Raw genomic sequence first — 19972 nt, 5'->3', positions numbered from 1 at the left:
GCCTGCATGATGCTCCGTCAAGCAACTGGAGCGTCATGGGCGGTGAGTATGCATGTGCGCGCATGCATACTCACCGCCCATGACGCTCCAGTTGCTTGACGGAGCATCATGCAGGCACCGTACGCTCCGTGCGCATAAGCCCCAATCGGCTCAAATACAGGTAAGGAGGATGGGCGGGCCCTCCGAAGCACCGTACCGGAACGGTACCTGGTGCTCCCAGCAAGCACCGGTACGCCTGCACGCATGCATGTGGTGGATGCCCAGCCCTGTTGCACCATACCGGTTGCAACGGGATCTGGAACCCACCACTGATCTGGAGAGTCATCATTTTTCACTTTAGTATAGGTAGTCCTCAGCTTACATTTATTTGCTTAATAACTTTTTAAAGTTACAGTAGACTCAAAAAACGTACTTACAACCTGTCCTTGAAGTTATATCTTCTGCATCACCCCCGTGGTCCCAAGATCACATTTCAGGCACTTGACAACCGGCTCACATTTATGACTTAGTTGCAGCATCTCACAGTCACATGATTGCATTTCACCACTTCTTTTCCAGCAAAGAAATGCCTGTTGGATAAGCTGGATTTGGACTTATGCCAACGTGATTCACTTATTGACCATGCAGTTCACTTAGCAACCACAATAAAAATGCCCATAAAAATCAAGTCCGCATATGTGGCGACTTGATTTATGTCCACAATGACTTATGACCAAAATTCTTTTGGTTATGGTCATATGTCAAGGACTACCTATAAAGGCAAGGATCTTATTTTTGTTCAAAGATTACAAACCGCAATAAAACTAAATGAAACTGGGATACCATAGAATGATGTTGAAATATGGTAAACAAATTTTACACAATTATTGCCAATTGTTTAAAACATGGTTGCTTCTCCTACTCTGACCCTCAGCAATTTATAAATGTCAACTTTGTGAAGGGTAAGACATAATTTTTGTAGGGCTTGTTTCTCTGGTTGATGGTTATAAAAATTATGTAAAGAAACACAAGAGAAAATTGAAAGGTCTTAGTATCTGTTGATTAGTCCTCTTTGTAAAGTATGTGTAAGAGATGACCAAGTTGAGTCTGAGGGAGGGGTCAATCAGTCATGAGTTCATCCATGCCCACAAGAGACCTAAATTCAGCCCACCTTGAATTCCTTTCTCTTCTTAACTCCACAGCAAATTTCCCTTGACCATTAGATTCAGATTAACCCAGATTCTTGTAGAGTTTAAACTTGCAATAAATCTTTATATTCATTTGAACTGCCTGAATCTTCAGACTTCCTTGGTGCTTGAGAGGATGTTTGCCCTGAAATACATACATGTGAATATTGAACATTATTTGTATTTGATCTTACGTTTTGAAGGAACCGACAGATAACTTAGAGGACAGTCTTCTTGATTCCAAACCGGAGTTCATTATAGGAACTGAAGGGGATGGAAACAAATCTGCACCAGAGCATGTAGAAAACCCAGGGAACCACACAGAATCAACAGAAAATACAGGTATTCTTTTTTAAGTATTAAAATTAAAATACTATAATGATTAAAATTGAAAGGTAGCCAATACCTATTATTTAATCTATAGCTTGCCATAATCTCATGACTCTCTGTCTCTGTCTACCTACCTACCTACCTACCTACCTACCTACCTACCTACCTACCTACATGCACCCCATAAGTAACATAAAGAAAGACATTGCTAATTTGTACTCATTTTCCACTTGTCATTTCTGACACTTTATTTTCCTTTAATTTTTATAACAATTCCCTTCAATAAATATTGGTATCAACTGGGATGCCAAACAGGCATCTTGAGATCATTTGTTCTAATGGCAGGCTAGCCTCCCATTAGCAATAGCAATATCACTTAGATTTATATACTGCTTCACAGTGCTTTACAGCCCTCTCTAAGCGGTTTACAGAGTCAGCATATTGCCCCCAGCAATCTGGGTCCTCATATTATCCACCTTGGAAGGATGGAAGGCTGAGTCAACCTTGAGCCTGGTGGGATTTGAACTGCCGAACTGCAGCTAGCAGTCAGCTGAACTAGCTTGCAGTACTGCACTGTAACCACTGCACCATCTTGGCTCATTACTAGTGGTTTACTATACAGAGCACTAAATTGCCTGCCAGAAAGGTAGGAAATTTCCTTCCAGAAACCAATGACATTGTTTAGGCACCTAGGATAGAGAATGTGAACCAATCCCATTCTCAACATACTGAAAGGTGAAATGAATTGACTATGCATTGACAACTTAAACATCAGTTAAATTAAATAGAAGGCAATTGGACACTCAAAAGATACTTCTCAGAACATAAAACCAAAGAAGGATCAGTATTGCTTTTATAGGAAGGATATATAGCAAGGACAGTGTTTGAGTATAGTGCAATCATTGGCAGAGCCGTGGTGGTGCAGTGGTTAGAATGCACTACTGCAGGCTACTTCTGCTGATCACCAGCTGCCAGCAGTTCGTGTCTCACCAGTTCAAGGTTGATTCAACCTTCCATCCTTCTGAGGTCGGTAAAATGACCCAGATTGTTGGGTCTACGAGTCATGTGATCACCTTTTGCAATCTTCTGACAAGCAAAGTCAATGGGGAATCCAGATTCACTTGGCAACCATGTTACTCACTGTGAATGTTACATGAATGTAAGAATTCTAATTAATTCCTAATTAAAAAGAATGAATGTTACTCATTCATTCATTGATTCACTTAACAACTATGTGTTGTAAAATGGGACCAAACTCACTTAACAACTGTCTTGCTTAGCAACACAAATGTTGGGGTCAATTATGGTCATAAGTCAAGGTTTACCTATAATCAGAATGATTTCTATGTGTTGTATATGAACTTCATCAGCTTGAATTCAACGAAATCAGATCGACTATATTATTGCTACAGGGAAGTAGAAAATCCAGATGTACAGCAAAGAAATGGCCAGGAGCTGACTGTGGAAGAATTCATGAACTGCTCATATGAAAGCTCCCAATTAAGCTAAAGAAGAAAGCCAACCAGTTTGCATATTATGATCTTGAGCACATATCCACCAGTTTTAAGGAGAACATCAGAAATCACTTTGAAGTTCTGAATTTTATATATAGGGAACCAAGAGAACTGTAGCATGAAATCAAATGTGTTGTTAAGAATGAATGTGAAAATCAGAAGCATACAGGAATATATGGAATAGCCATAGAAATATTCCAAACAACTGAAGAAGAATCTATAAGATTGTAACCGAACTATGCCGGAGAACGTAGCAGCCAACAAATTGGAACAGGCCAGCCAATATTTCAATACTAGAAGAAAAGGGAACCAACATAGTGTGTGTTGGTATTTTTTCATATTTTTAATTTCACCATGGTCTTGTTACACTCATTGCAGCTGCAACTTTCTGCCTCATCAATTCCTTTAACAAACTTTCCTAATTCCAACCTAAGTCCTTCAAGAGGAGATAATAGCATTCAATAAAGGGCAATATCCTTGAATTTAAAATGTAAGCAATAATGTAAAAATAATATAATAAAACAGAAAAATAAAGAAGAACATCTAATATCATGTGGATTCCTAGATGGAATCTTTCCCCATTTTTATATGGGGACTTTTAAAAATAGATAAATAAATAAATGTGACCAAAATGATCTGTCATTCTTCTCCCATTGGATAATATTTTCACACGGGGGTCAAGAATGTATAGAAAAGGGGTAACACAAAATCTGAAAATGTTATGAATGGGGGTTTCTGAACAAAACTATACAGTGAATTAGGAGCCAATTCAAGTAACAATTATTAATTATCAAGTAATTGGAAGGTTTGCTTGCCCTGCAGGACTTTACTACATATAAAGAAAAGCCATTAAAGTATCAAAGCTTTATTTAACACAAGAGTGATGTAGAATTGTGGATCTACTCAATGCAATATATATATATATATATATATATATATATATATATATATATATATATATATATATATATATATATATATATATATATATATATATATATATATATATACACACACACACACACACACACACACACACACACACACACACACACATACATACATACATACATATGTGGGAATCATAATTGAACAGTTTCAACTTATTTTTCAAAAACATTGCTATCTTTTATCTTAATTTTTAGCACCCATAAAAAATGACACTGAAAGGAAATTTTGTTACCAGCAGCTCCCAGTGACATTGAAACTCATATATACAATATTGCAGGTAAGTTTCACTTTTATTTTTATTTCAAAATATCTTTATGAATTTAATAATTTAGAACATAAAACCCAATAAAGCACAGTTTTTGAGACTTGTATTGAATCTTTTAGAACACACAAATCCAAACAGTCTATGCATCTATGCATCAAAAAGTGAAAATTATATATTAAAGGACAGGGGTGGGTTCCGGTAGCCATTACTGCCGATTTGCTCAGGGACGCACCGTACATGTACACATGCGCAGTATAACAAAAAATGCTCTGTGCACATGCAGAAGCAAAAACCAAGATGGCAGTGCCTATGGTGCTGCCAGGAGAACCAGTTTGGGGGTGTGGCAGGCCTGGGTCGTTGCCAGTTCCAGTGACCCAGGCCGCCAAGGTACTACCGACTCAGCCAAACTAGTCCGAACTGGTAGGAACCCACCACTGGTGAAGGAGAATCAAACTTATCTAAGTTTTTAGATTTAGATTAGATTTATTGCATTTCTAAACCGCTCCCTCTCCCCAAAGGGACTCGGGGCGGTGAGTTTAGATGAGTTTGATTCTCCTTCACTATATCTACTAAATCAAGTTATGTTTTGATCGTTATAATTTTGTTTCAGTTTGTAATTTATTATTTTTGGTGGAATCCAAGATTAATTTTACCATATATTATTTGCCAAATTTTGCACAGGAAATGGCACGTTTTGAAGAGCCAGATATTCTCTTTAACATGCTTAACTGCTTGAAGATTCTTTGCCTTCATGGGGAATGCTTATATGTTGCAAAGAAGAACTATCCTCAGTTTCTAGCATATATCCAGGACCACATGCTGATTGCCAGGTATAAATGTTATCAAGAGGAGGCTTAATAAGTTCATAGGCTATCCACAAACAAGTTTTGGTGGCCATAAATCAATGGTTTTATTTTTGGTGCAATCTGGACTGAAATTGTTAAAATACATTAAATCAGGGGTGTCCAAACTTGGGAACTTTAAGACTTGTGGACTTCAACTCCCAGAATTCCCCAGCCAGCCATGCTGGCTGGGGAATTCTGGGAGTTGAAGTCCACAAGTCTTAAAGTTCCCAAGTTTGGACACCCCTGCATTAAATCAACATATAGGTGGATAAAGGCTAGAGCTGTACCCATCAGTAGTCCAAAGCAATGTTTCTCAACCTTGGTTGGCTGGGGAATTCCGAAAGTTGAAGTTCACGCATCTTAAAGTTGCTAAAGTTGAGAAACACTGGCCCAAAGCATGGTTGAACAACCATATATTCAGACACTTAAGCCTGCTCTGGGGTTTCTCTGTTGGATAATTGGGTTTTGGAACCACCATTTTCCATAGTGCTCTAGAGAACTTGATTAAAAGACCATTGTAGGGAATTAAAAGTTACTTAAGATGTCTGTCATTGATTATAATAATACTGTTGTTGCCATATAAGCTGAACCGAGCCACTAGAATACAAATAGATTATCAGAGGGCATTTTCCCCCAGAGATTCCTTCAAATCTGAAGTACAAAATTATAGACAGGGCAGACTCATTCAGTCTTTGAACTAAGAGAATTGAAATCAATTCTACTTTGGAGCCTAAAGCTAAAACAGCTTTGAAAGGAATGTAATGATCTACTTTTCCAGAATTCTTGTCTACAGTGGCATTGATGCAGATATAAGATCCTATTTGCTGCCTTGCTAGATCTTTTCCACCATAAGCAGAAAAGGGGGAAAAAGGTTAAGACCAAAAGATGGAAGTTATTTCTGGTTGCTAATTAAAAAGTACCATTTAGGCAATAGAGTTGCACCATAGCTAAGGGGAGATGCTTTACCGCATATTTATGGGCACAAAATTATTGATTGCAGAAATCATTTCTGCTTGATGAAGCAGAAAAAGTAACAAAACTAGTAATCTATTCATGGAATCATGATCATGTGTTCTGAGTTGCCTCTCCTCTCTCGTCTGTCCCCAGCTTATGGAGAGTTGTAAAATCAGAGTTCTCCCAGCTGTCTTCACTAGCAGTGCCACTCCTTCTCCATGCTCTTTCATTGCCTCATGGAGCTGATATTTTCTGGACAATCATCAATCTCAACTTCAATAGCAAAGACTGGAAAGTTAGATTTGAAGCAGGTATGTCCTTTAACAGATGAAATCTATGGTTCAAAAATGTACACATTTTAAGGGAATCTTCCCTGAATGTTAATGAATTCCCCCGTAGATGATGTAGGTATAAGTAAAAGCACACCGATTTATGTTTGTTTATTTATTTTAAAAAATTTGTATGGCTGTGCATCTTCAAAAAACTCTGGGTGGGTGATTCAGATGTTTTAGGAGTTCAAGGATTTCAAGCAGTGGTGAAATTCAAAATTTTCCTCTGCCGGTTCTGTGGGCATGGCTTGGTGGCTGTTGGCTTGGTGGGTGTGGCTTGGTGGTCATGTGACTGGCGGGAAACAAGCCGGTCACATGAGGAACCCCATAGAGTCACAGAGAATTAAAAAATCAACTATCACACTTTACACCAAAATAACACAAAAGCTACACAACTGATTCACATACGGTGCAAAAGCAACTGGACTTCACTTACAAAAAAAAGGTTCCAACAATCATGCAGCACAGCTGATTGTCATAGCTGGAACCTTTTTAAAACTTTTTTTTAGCATTTTACCCAAACCGGTAGTAAAAAAATGCTAATTTTTTTTAAAAAAAAAGTTCTGACGATCAGCTGTGCCACGTGATTGTTGGAACCTTATAAAAAAAATTTTAAAGCATTTTTTTTTACTACCAGTTCAGGCGAATCAGTAGCATTTTTACAAGTGGTTTGGGCGTTTGTAGCTTTTCCCCCGGTAGCGTTTGACCCCTGAATTCAAGACCTCCATGGCAACCATGGCCCCAAGTCCAATCCAACTCACACAAGTAGCCACATGCTTTTATCTTGGATTAGTTGGCTTGTGATCTGAAATTTTAGTTTTTTGGCCTGGTCAGATCACTTTCTAGTCACTATGCAGTCTCTTACCTATGAATAGTGAGGACAGTTTAGAATGGACTTCCCTAGGAACTTATGGGTCCTATGGCTTTTCACAATGATCCGACAGCAATTCTGCTTTACAACTGGTCAAGCTCTGAAATGCAGATGCAAACATTTTAGATGGTCTTCCGTGATTTTTCTCTCTCACAAAAGGTGCCATGGCTCAGTTAACATGCTTCTTTATTTGCTGTTTACCTACAGTGGAGAAAGTAGCAGTGTTGTGTAGATTCCTGGATATTCACTCAGTGACCAAAAACCATCTACTGAAATATTCCTTGGCACATGCCTTTTGTTGTTTTCTGACTGCTGTGGAGGATGTGAATCCAGCTGTGGCCACCAGAGCAGGGCTTCTGCTAGACACCATAAAAAGGCCAGCCTTGCAGGTATGTTAAAACAGTGAAGAAACTAAACACGGTCCCAGATAAGTTGCAGGCTTAAAATTCCTTGCTAGATTTAAAGTTAAATCCATTTGTGTAACCTCTCAAACTCTAGGATGATATTGGTGGCTTCTTTGATAACTCGAAGTAATTGCTGTTATAACTTTTATTCTTCTTTTTAGGGACTATGCCTTTGTCTTGATTTCCAGTTTGATACTGTTGTCAAAGACAGACCCATTATTCTTAGCAAGCTTTTGCTGCTACATTTTCTCAAGCAAGATATTCCAGCGTTGAGCTGGGAATTCTTTGTGAATCGGTTTGAGACACTCTCTCTTGAGGCACAGCTTCACTTGGACTGCAACAAGGAATTCCCCTTCCCAACAAGTAAGAAAGCTTGGTAACATGATTTATTTTTTACAGTTAGGGTTCTAAACTTAAATGTCTCTTCTTTGTTGGAAAAAAAATGCATATCTATGGTGAATAACCCTTATATTTAAATCGTATATTCTCTTTGTGGAAATAATTCTAGTAATATTTGGCCAGTTACTCCAGTTACTGGTGTGGTGCTGATGAGTATGGCACCACACCTTACGCTGGCAATATAACACAAATAAAATATCTTTACTGCTTTAAAGAATTTATATGAAATAGAAAATAATGGACCTAGTTAAGAAGTAATGATCTTGGCCTGATAAAGTATAGCTTATTAAACCAGAATTTCCCCGTAAACTCCTTCATGATCCTTCTGTTTTTGAGGCCAAATTTAGTGGTACTGTTGTATTACTTAGATTGTGGTTTCCTATCACATCCAAGGCAAAAACTGGGTCTCATGGAATCTGTGATTTGAATACGTAAGACAACTTTGTAAAAACTGGATATGAAAGTTTATGGAAGAAACATGTAGTTACATGCCTTATTCCTGGACCAATATTTATCAGTCATATATCATTTCTTTTTTTAAAAGCCACTCTTATCAGCTTAAAAAGGGACACGGTGACTCAGTGGGCTAAGACACTGAGCTTGTCAATCAGAAGGTCGGCAGTTCAATGGTTCAAATCCCTAGCGCCGCGTAATGGAGTGAGCTCCTGTTACTTGTTCCAGCTTCTGCCAACCTAGCAGTTCAAAAGCATGTAAAAATGCAAGTAGAAAAATAGGGACCACCTTTGGTGGAAGGTAACAGTGTTCTGTGTGCCTTCGGCATTTAGTCATGCAGGCCACATGACCATGGAGACATCTTCGGACAGCGCTGGAAATGAGTACCGCCCCCTAGAATCGGGAACGACTAGCACATCTGTGCGAGGGGAACCTTTACCTTTACCTATCAGCTTAAAAAGCATGTGATAATATTGGATGGGCCATATTCTGTGCTCCCCATACATTATCTCTCTGTAGAAGAGAAATTGAAAGCATATGCCACATTGTTTGAAAGTACTGGGTTACAAACAAATGCACATTTTTGAACCCAAGCATGAAAACTGTGCTATGAAGATGTGGGTTTACAAGTTAGTCTATGAAATGAAATTTGGTTTAATCCTGTTTGAAAAGCAATCACAGCGGTCCGGACCAATGTTGCCAACTTAAGTGACACAGCAATGTGGAAGATCAAGAGAGCTCGCTTTGCTCGGAATCGGCAGAAGAGCGTGCGTTCTTTGAGGGACAGTGTGAAAGGTCCAGCAGAATCCAAGAGGGCACTTTCTCTTCCAGAAACCTTAACAACCAAAATCCGTTGAGTATTTTATTTTATGTTTTTTCTCCATTTTAATTCTGTTGCACAATTGCCACTAGGTGGAGATGAAATCTAGGATTTGGCCAGATTTTCTTAAACTGACAAAACAGTTGGTTTTAACTGATTGCTTTGTTCACAGTTTACGGGATGCTACTGAAAGATCATAGTGATCTATAGAATAGTAAAATACGTTATCTATTTCTGTTTGTCACTATTATTTTATAAACAAGTCCTTTTCTTTAAAGCCATTTTGTTGGTTGTTTTAATACATTTGCAAGCTGCTAAATTCTTCCAGACTCCTGGTGGCTTATCATAATATGTAGGCTATTTGTGAGTGGTGCCTCTCTACAAAAAGAAGAAATCAGTGATATCTCTCTGTGTGTATGCTTACATGTGATATCTCTCTGTTTGTATGCTTACATACACACATGACATGATTATTAGGAAATATCATAACCATGGTTTTCTACTAATTAATTAATAACAACCCAGCTTCGCAAGTATATGTGACTCATACCTGTAGAGCAAAAAAAAAAAAAAGGTTCTCTGCTCTGTTCAGATCTATGCTTATAAACATTTTTTGTTTTCTGTTATATATAATATACCACCGATTACTACATTGCAGTTCTAAACACTGGGAAAACACTGCTTCTTTTACGTGCATCTTCTCAGATGCAATGTTATTGTTCACTGTTAAAAACAAAAAGCTGACTAGATATTTCAACATCTACGTGAACTACTGGGTGACATTACCTGCTTATTTGGGGTCATACAGTATACATAGAGCTTACCCTTGAAGATAACCACTAGTGCAACAGGGCAGGCAGTGATGGTCGTGCCTCAGTGTGCCTTTGTAACATCTCTGCTTTGTCAGCTGCCCCTGGTTGCCAGTTTGCTTCTGGGTGCAATTTGAGGTGCTGGTTGTTACCTATAAAGCCCTACAGAGCATAGCGCATGATTATGGAATGCCTGTCTCCCGTAGTATCTGCCCAGCAGATTGAATCTGGCAGGGTTGTGTGCTTTGGTTTCCTTTGATTAAACAATGGTATCTATCAGAAGCATGCTTTCTCTGCAGCAGTATATGCCCTCTGGAAAGAGGTTCCCCAAAAATTCAACTAGTAATGTGTTCAAAATAAATTACCCATTGATAATTTAAAGGGATCTGAAGATCTAGCTCTTCACCTGTTTTAATTTCTGGCATGTTGTTTCCTTGTTTTTAAATATTGTTTTACTGTATTATTATAAAATGCAAGTAATACATTATATTGTTTGGCCACAGTGATATTTGTGCAGTATTAATTAGAGACTATTATGATGTTTTAGATAAATTAGACCTTTAAATGTTTTTAACAATTTGAAAATATCCAGGGTCATTTGCAGTCGGGTGGCATATAAATTTGATAACTTTCTATTATTATTATTATTATTATTATTATTATTATTATTATTATTATTATTATTATTATTATTATTATTATTATTATAATATATGTGCCCAGTGGGAATACTGGTCCCTCAAGTTCAGTATTGCCCACATTGATTGACAGTGGGTTTCTAATATGGCATGGTGGTACTGATTTGCAAAGTTTGGAATTTTTCCTACTTTGCAAGAATATGTCTCAATTTTCTGCACACGGTATATATGACACTCCATTGAATACAGCAATGGCTCCTGAAGATGCCACAGCTCTATACAAGCTAACCATAGCTTTCCATTTTTTTAAGCAGCAAAACTGATCAGACACGAACAATCTGCTCCAGCGCTTGGCGGAACACCAGAAAATACACAAGGTAAATGTGGCCTTTATATGTTCTGTAATTACATAAAGAAGAAAAGAATAATTCTTAATTTTGGATATTCTCTTACTACTCAAAAGTACGAGTCAGAAGGATCTTGGCACGGAGTCTCAGAGAGCCACGAACCAATTAAGTGAAATTATTGTCTCCTGCACTCCCCTTTCGCTCCTCTTTTATGTCCTCTGGGAGGGGCTGTTCATCATCCATCTGTGGCCTTACTCCCAAGTCGACCCCTGTTCTTTAGCTGTTCCCTTTGTCTGGCAACTCTGTGCATGTGCACACTGGGAACAGGCTCCAGCTGTTTGTCTGCCTCACTGATATCTGAGTCTGAAAGCAGCTGATAACTGGCATAGGGCTCTGGCCCTCCCTCTGCCTCCGACACAGAGCCCTCATCAGAGCCTTCCCCAGACTCCAGGACTGGCCATGTTCCTCCCCAACCTCCTCACTGTCCGAATCTGCTGTCAGCTCCACTGGCCGCTGGTGGAAAACATGGAGAAACAAATGCATTTTTAAATGAAAGAAAAAACACTCCATACTTGGAGCTCATCTGATTAGGGATCTCTCTCTCTCTCTCTCTCTCTCTCTCTCTCTCTCTCTCTCTCTCTCTCTCTCTCTCTCTCTCTCTCTCTCTCTCTCTCTCTCTCTCTCTCTCTCTCTCTCTCCTCCCTCCCTCCCTCCCTCCCTCCCTCCCTCTCTCTCTCTCTCTCTCTCTCTCTCTCACACACACACACACACAGACTGTTTTGCTGCCATCTTTAAACCTCCTTTAAAAGAGACATTTAGCCTTTCTTCCCAGTGATAATCTCTATATTACAGATTTTTTAAATTTTCTGTGCTAACAGGGCAGCCTTCTCCAGGGAATGATAATACCATAAAGGACCTTCTCCCAGAGGATGCTGGGATTGATCATCAAACTGTCCATCAACTCATTACCGTGCTGATGAAATTTATGGCCAAGGATGAGAGCAGTGCAGAATCCGATATCAGCAGTGCTAAAGCCTTCAATACAGTCAAGCGCCATTTATATGTTTTGCTGGGCTACGATCAACAGGAAGGATGCTTCATGATTGCACCTCAGAAGATGAGAATATCAACCTGCTTTAATGCCTTTATTGCAGGAATTGCACAAGTGAGTTGGATTTATGCATTTGGTATAACCTGTCCAATTATCCCACATGGTCTGGCTGAAACCTCTATTGCAATTCCCGAAAGTGAAATTTATAGCCATAATCAGAAGAATTCAATGGCACATAGGGCATTTATTTGTATGAAAAGGAAAAAAAAGGCACTGTTATGTGCACTGTTTCTAAAAAGTTCTATCCTCTCATTTATGTACATAGTGCTTATACACAGGCATACATAAACACATTTCTGTGCAAATGTTTAGGTACACATGGTGAACTTGTATTTTAATTGATGTCTAAATGAACAGAAATCGATGCGATTTCTATAAATGAAAAGATACCTTTCTTCAAATTTGAAGGGAACCTTTCTATGTAGGAGCAGTTGTTTAAAGATTCAAATTTTTTAAAAAATTAAGATGAAAAAGACTGGAGTCTCTTGGGACTAGAAAATGAGCCGTTTCAGTCATGGCCACTCTTTTCTGGAACAGAATTCCTCCAGATATGACAGTGGCTTCTACTATATGGGGTTGGTCTTTCTTTTTTCTTTTTTAGAATGGCATTTAAATTTGTTTATTCCGTCTGTCTGTCTGTCTGTCTGTCTGTCTAGCTATCTATTAAGTAAATATGTGATAAAGGAGATCCTCCTGCTATGGATTTAGTAACTATAAAATGTTACTTAAGTATAGTTTTTGTCTTGCTGCTGTTGTATTTCAATGTTTGTGTTATTTTATAAGGCACTTAGAGTCTTGTTTTGATTAAGTTGGAAGATATAAATGAGTGAGAAAGAAAGAAACTACACTAACGATTTAACTACACTAAAGATTTAATTCCAAAGTAGCAGTGAAGCACTGAAAGGTGCAAAAGCAAGTGAAACTCATATTAGTCTTTGGATTTACCCTTTATCTAGATGTTATCTATTTCTTTTGATGTCCTAAAAATCCAGGTTGCTCATAGCACATGAGCAAAGATTGGAAAGTGAAACATCAAAGCTTGTTAGGAGAAGAAATGGGCATCTCCTGGGCAATAGTGATATCACTGGCTAATCCTTTCAACATGAACATAGTAGTAGTAGTAGTAATAGGAGAATAAACATTTATGTTCCCTTGACCATGGTGTAATAGGCTGGACCAGTGGTGGGTTTCAAAAATTTTTAGAACCTCTTCTGTAGGTGTGGCCTGCTTTGTGGGAGTGGCTTGCTGGCCATTTGACTTTGTGGTAGTGGCTTGCCAGTCATTTGACTGGAGGGGCATGGCCAACTTGTAAAATGAAACTCACTTAACAATGCTCCTGCTTAGCAACGAAAATGTTGGCTCAGAAACTCTGGCATTTGAAGCACACAAGTCTTAAAGCTGTCAAGTAACAAAACCCTTGCACCTTTAACCTTTTAGAAAAAAAACCCCAGGGGTGTTCAAACTTGACAGCTTTAAGACTTGTGGACTTCAACTCCCAGAATTCCTCCTGTCGCTCTTGATGATGTGCGGACGGGCGGGCAGGGGGGAGGGAGCTGGAACCGGTTCTAAATGGCACAGTAGATTTGTGGAACCTCTTCTATAGAAGACGTTAGAACTGGCAGGAACCTACCCGTGGGCTGGACCCACTTGTATTTTCATTTGTAATAAATTAACCCTTCACCCATTTTTAATTTTGTTCATTTTTAGAAGACTTATTTCTGATACTTTAAACATTCTTTTAATGCAAGCTATTGTAGGGACCAATCTGTTAAACTGTGATTATGGCCAAATTGCAATAATAGTTGGTTGTTTGCCTCACAATCCTTGCCAAGGATGCCTACATACAAAACAGAGTGTGGATAAGACCAAGACAGAAAGATATGCCCAAGATACAGTCCTTTCGTGCTCAGTTTAATTCTGAAATGTTTCATTCAGAGAGCATGAATGAAACATTTCTCACAGATACTCTTTTTTCATTGTTGCTATTGTTAACAGCATTCTGGAAAGGAATGTTCTAGTAGCAAGAACTGATGCACTATATAATAATCAAATTATTGTTTTGGATGCTAGTCTAGCAGATGGTGTTGTCTATCTTTCCTTGAAAGTGACTGTCACTGTGACTGGAAAGCATTTGGCAAAGTGATATCGTGTTAAGCTATAGCAGGAATAAATTAATTGTCAGGCTGAGGATGAAGTACTTATGACCCACTAGAGGTTGCTGCACTACAGTCTGTAGCAACTGTGGTCACATTAGAGAACGGTGTGGGTTCTAGGAGCATTAATTCAGCAATATATGAAGTGCCATGTTCCCCCTTCTCAGCTCAGGCTAAGGCAAACTACCAAGGGACTGATCATTTGGCTGAGAGATTCCCAATATCAGGACTCAGCTTGAAATGAATACTGTACATATGTGGATACTTACAGGGTTCTTGATTTATATGGGACTGCTGACTACACAAGGAATTACATGTTTATGTGTTTACCAGAATAAATCTCCTTCAGAATGAAGGACTGAATATCAATCAGGAGAGTGGATAGCTGGAATACATATTTACGTTCAGGAATTTGAGGCTATCCTATTTGTTTCCACTCTCCTTTTTCATACATTTCATGAGTAAAAGTAAAGGTTCCCCCACACATGCGTGCTTAGTCGTTCCCGACTCTAGGGGGCGGTGCTCATCTCTATTTCTAAGCTGAAGAGCCAACGCTGTCCAAAGACGTCTCCGTGGTCACGTGGCCACCATGACTAAACACCAAAGGTGCAGGGAGCACTGTTACCATCCCACCAAGGTGGTCCCTATTTTTCTACTTGCATTTTTACATGCTTTCAAACTGCGAGGTTGGTAGAAGCTGGGACAAGGAACAGGAGCTCACTCCGTTACATGGCACTAGGGATTCAAACTGCTGAACTGCTGACTTTCGGGTAGCCACTGAGCCACCACATCCCTTTCATGAGTACCGAATAGTTAAGTGAAACATTATATAATAATAGCTTGAATTCCAGGGCTCTCATTGTTCATCTGTTTGGCTTTACAGCTATTGTTTTATGTTTCCACACTATTGGGAGGGGTGGGGAAACTTTTCACTATCATTCATTTTTAGACCGAATTTTGTTAGGACATTTATCCTGTAAAGTGGCAGGCATAGTGATGGCAATTACAAATGACTCTTTGAATAGTATGATATGATATAGAATGGTATAGCATGGCACATACTGCATGTACATTTGTGTGAACACATTATGATATTGCAGGCAAATAGTTTTAGTTCATGCAAAGATACAGTACCTGCTAAACATCGTGAGCATTGCTTCCTATTTTGTCATGCAATGGAAAGAGGAAATTTTGCTTACAAGGAACTTCAAAATGACAGCATTATCCTTCCACAGAGATAACTTTTCATTATGATACTATGGAAATATCTAACAAAAAAGGTGAACCATCTTGTATTATAATTTCCAGCTGATCCTAAGAATGGAAATTTTAATTTCACATTTAAATTCACATTCAGGGGCATGGATAACAATTGACTCCTATCAATTAACTCCTGTACTGAATGTGCTGTTTAAGACATTCAAGTGATTATAGGTTTGTCTTAATGAGCCACTGTATTTAACCTTGTAGGTTTATTTCTGCAATCACTGATAAGATTTTATAGAAAATGTATTGGTGCAAGTCTTCAAATAGTGTTTTTTCCTTTTTCAAGAGTGTTCTAAATTCTAATCTAATGTTAATTTTAGGTGATGGATTACAACATTAACCTAGGGAAGCATCTTCTTCCTTTGGTGGCTCAGGTGTTGAAGTACTGCACGTGCCCTCAGCTTAGACATTATTTCCAGCAGCCCCCTCGTTGTTCCCTCTGGTCCCTTAAGCCTCACATTCGACAGATGTGGCTGAAGGCCCTGCTTGTCATCCTATATAAGGTAAGCACTTCCCTTATTTCTTTCGGTTACTCCAAATCTATGTCTCATCAGAACTTCAGAACAATTGTTTTTATGGAGTCAATTATAGCTTAATGAATATTAAGGGTGAGTTACCTTAAATTTATCTTGACCATTCTTTGTTTTGGCTTCAGGAGACATGGCTTTTGATTAAGGAAAACACTGAAAGATGGAGCGATTTTTTTTCTCTTAAAAAAATAACAGGAGATTTTAAAAGACAAAATGTGTTCCTTAAACTTGTAGAGGTGTACAGCAGTGGTGGGTTCCGGGCAGTACGACCCGGTATGGCCATACCAAGAGTAGCGGGGAGACGTGGCCACCATACTGGAATGATGGCTCATTTGACCCACCTGCCCGCTTGCGTTCTATGGGCGTTTAATACCATGACCAGCCCATTGTGCACGCGTGCACAGTGTGCGGTGCCTCCGTGACCTCTGCCGGGCAGCTGGGTGTCACGGGGCAGTGGCGTGCGCATGTGTGCACAGCGTGCGTGTCCATCTAGGATGGCTGGTTCCATGCGCAGTGTACCGGCTGCGCCGGGGTCCGGAACCTACCACTGGTGTATGGTACCTATTGTACTCTTTCAGTCATTCCCAAATGTTGAAAATTGACTTTGGGAAATATATATATATTACCCTTACCATACCCTTACTGGGATTTGAACCTGGGCTGTATTACATATTAAGCAGGAGTCTTAGCCACTAAGTCACAGGCTCTCCTCCTTATATTTGGGCATACCAGGGGTTGTAACACAAATACATACCTATGTATGTATCAGCTCAGCTGATAAGGAGGAGAGCCTGTGGCTTAGTGGCTTAGTGGCTAAGACTCCTGCCTAATATGTAATACAGTCCAGGTTCAAATCCCAGTAAGGGTATGGCTAGCTGATGAGAGCTAAATAGCTTGAAATAGATCTATACTAGTCTCCCTTTATTTATTTATCAGCACAAATACAACACAAATATAAAAAGGCAACATTAAAAATATGGTTTTCTGCCTGGATGGTTTTCTGTAATGAGCCGAAGGACAGAAAGGGGGAGTAGTGAGCTCCCTCCCATATTTGGGCATACTAGGGGTTGTAACACAAATACATATATATATATATATAGCTTTACCAGAGACTGTAGACAGGAAGCTTCTGGCTGAAATGGCAAAATTGACTGTTTTGATTGAAGAAAAGAATATAAATACTTTTGTTTCCACATGGAAACCACTTCTGAACTTTGTGCTTGAAGTGGAAAAGAATGAATTTTTTTTATTTTGTGTTTTACTGATGGATCCTTATAGAAAAGGCTAGTTTATATTATTATGAAAAAACAAAAAGTTGTGATTTGACGTTAATGACATATTTTACTGAAGCAGAGAGTCTGAAGTCAATGCTTCTTTTTCTTTTTCCTTCCTCACTCTTCTCGCATCTCCCCATTGTTTTCCTATTTTCTTTTGTATTTTGTCTCTATAACTCAATAAAAATGTTAACAATGAAAAAAAAGTGTTGAGGAATTTGGCTCTGCCAGCTTCCCCAGAGACTAGATGGGAAGCTTCTGGAATCATCTGTGAATGCAGGATTGCTTATCCTTAATATATAAATCAATCAGTTGCTACTTTTAAAAGCAAAGAATAACTTAGAAGTTATTTTACAATTCCTATCAGTAAAGTACAAACACGATTTCATTCTTAGCACTGTTAATCATAATTGTTCCTCCTTTGGCTTATGACATGCTAAAAGAATAAAAGAGCTGAAATAATTAAATTACTGCTTTGTAGATTTTTTTTCAGAATAAATTAAAATATTATAAATTAAAATGTTATAAATGAAAATAATCACAATGTTTAAAAATATTTCCTTCCTTTCTTCTTCCCTCCCTCAGTATCCTTACAGAGATTGTGATATCAGTAAAATTGTGCTGAGTCTCATCCATATAACCATCAACACATTAAATGCCCAGTATCACAGCTGTAAGCCTCATGCCACAGCAGGCCCTTTGTATAGTGACAACAGCAATGTAAGCCGGTACAGTGAGAAAGAAAAAGGTATTACATTGTATGATTCCTATCATATATCATTGAAGATTTTTTTTTATTTTCATCTTCTTGTTTAGGTTCAGTTTTTAAAGAAAAAAACTATGCTACCTATGCATTCCATATAATATAACAAAGAAAAGTATTAAAAGTTTATTTTGTACATGCAACAGTGGGGGGACAGACGGACTTGCCAGCTATATATAGCTGTATCCTATAAATCAGTAATCCTGTTTTTTAAAGAATTTCTGATCTGAACTAGCTAGTAGCCAGAAGGCATGAGGAAAACTCCTTAATTGTTCAGCATGTGAACAGACTCAACCAGAGGTGGGTTCCTACCACTTCGAACCGGCTCGGATGAGTAGATAGTAACTTGGCCTGCCATGCCCCCAAACTGGTTTCTTGGTGGCGCCATAGGCAGTGCCATCTTGTTTTTGGCTTCTGAGCATACGCAAAAGCATTTTTAGTACTGCACATGTGCGCATAGTGTGGATCAAGCTTATGCACACACACGCAGCACGTCCCTGAGCAAACCGGCAGTAGCAGCAGCCAGAACCCACCCCTAGACTCAACCATAGTTTTACCTGATAACTGTGAGCAGCCTAGACCAAATTTAAATCCAAGAAACTCTAGCAAATTCCTAGAACCTTGGCATTCAGACAAATCAGCCATCCATGGACATATAAAGATAAACCACATTTACACTGCCATTCAAAAGAGACAATAAAAAAGCTAGGAAGGAAACAAAAAGATCAGAATACATCCTCTCCAGCAAAGTCCTTTGGCACTTTGCTGGATGCTTGTTTCATGGCTGTGATTTGGAAAAGGATGAGAAGGATTTTGTTTGTAGCTGAAGTCACACATTCTGAGCAAATATGCACATTAGTAGGATTACATTTAATAATACCTTGATTAACAGCATTACTGAATGCATTGCTTTAGGTCTTCATCAGTCTTTTGAAAAGAATAGTTCTGGAATTATTATGGCATTTGAGTTGAGACAATTGTATGCAATCTGCAAGGCATTTTTGTATTTCCCAGCTGGATTATAAGGCTAATTTGATGGAACTGAAAGTATATGATGCTGCCTTATGATGATGAACATATCTTGTATTTTATTGAAAAGAGTGCAATAAAAATTGTTCTGTGCCTGCACAGAAGCAAAAAACAAGATAGTGGCGCCTATGGCGCCGCCTGGAGAACCGGTTCGGGTGTGTGGCAGGCCTGGGTCACTGCCGGTTCCAGTGACCCAGGCCGCTGAGCCATACTGGTTTGGCCGAACCAATCCGAACCGGTAGGAACCCGCCACTGGGCTGTTGTGATGTATCTTTAAGCTGTCTGAAAATAGTTGACCTTTTATTAGGATGAGGGTTGTGATACTGTTGCCTACCTTTTCTCTTTCAAGCAGAGGAAGACAGTGTCTTTGATGAATCAGACATTCATGATACACCCACTGGAACAGGCAATAAAGAATCACAAACGTTCTTCGCAAGGTTGAAAAGAATTGGAGGCAGCAAAGTGGTGAAATATCAGCCAGTTGAGATGAATGCTCAAAGAAGTATGTATATCATTGGGAGCGTGGGAGGGTTGGGAAGTACTATCATGTTAGACACAAAGCTGTTGCCTGGAAATACAATGATTATATGATTATTGCTTGGTATACTGTGAATATTTTTGACTTGAACTGGGATAAGGTAAGCAAGCATATCAAAATCTGTATCTTAAAAGCACAGAGAGACTTTGTGGATTGTCTATAGTTAGCGCCCTACTCAGTGCAGAAATCTCAGAAATCCAACAAAGAAAAATA

At 38.8% G+C, this 19972-nt stretch overlaps 1 protein-coding gene across 10 annotated transcripts in view; it reads left to right on the top strand.

The window, feature by feature from the left end:
- The window catches only part of UNC79 (unc-79 homolog, NALCN channel complex subunit), a 139092-nt gene that overhangs the window by 49697 nt on the left and 69423 nt on the right, over window positions 1-19972 (top strand). For 7 of the 10 annotated variants that reach the window (XM_081939443.1, XM_081939441.1, XM_081939436.1 and 4 more), the window contains exons 19-30: window positions 1370-1508; window positions 4156-4238; window positions 4908-5056; window positions 6179-6336; window positions 7433-7614; window positions 7791-7992; window positions 9154-9333; window positions 11063-11125; window positions 11974-12260; window positions 15946-16128; window positions 18015-18177; window positions 19571-19723. In XM_081939443.1, coding sequence (XP_081795569.1) covers window positions 1370-1508; window positions 4156-4238; window positions 4908-5056; window positions 6179-6336; window positions 7433-7614; window positions 7791-7992; window positions 9154-9333; window positions 11063-11125; window positions 11974-12260; window positions 15946-16128; window positions 18015-18177; window positions 19571-19723 — 1942 coding nt within the window. The remainder of the gene's footprint in view (window positions 1-1369; window positions 1509-4155; window positions 4239-4907; window positions 5057-6178; window positions 6337-7432; window positions 7615-7790; window positions 7993-9153; window positions 9334-11062; window positions 11126-11973; window positions 12261-15945; window positions 16129-18014; window positions 18178-19570; window positions 19724-19972) is intronic. The other 3 variants (XM_081939440.1, XM_081939437.1, XM_081939435.1) reach the window with 2 other exon arrangements.

This window comes from Natrix helvetica, assembly GCF_964273705.1.
Source record: "Natrix helvetica genome assembly, chromosome: 1".
Taxonomy (NCBI): Eukaryota; Metazoa; Chordata; class Lepidosauria; order Squamata; family Natricidae; genus Natrix; species Natrix helvetica.
Note: the sequence above shows the minus strand (reverse complement) of the source record. Positions and strands in the feature narration are given on the sequence as shown.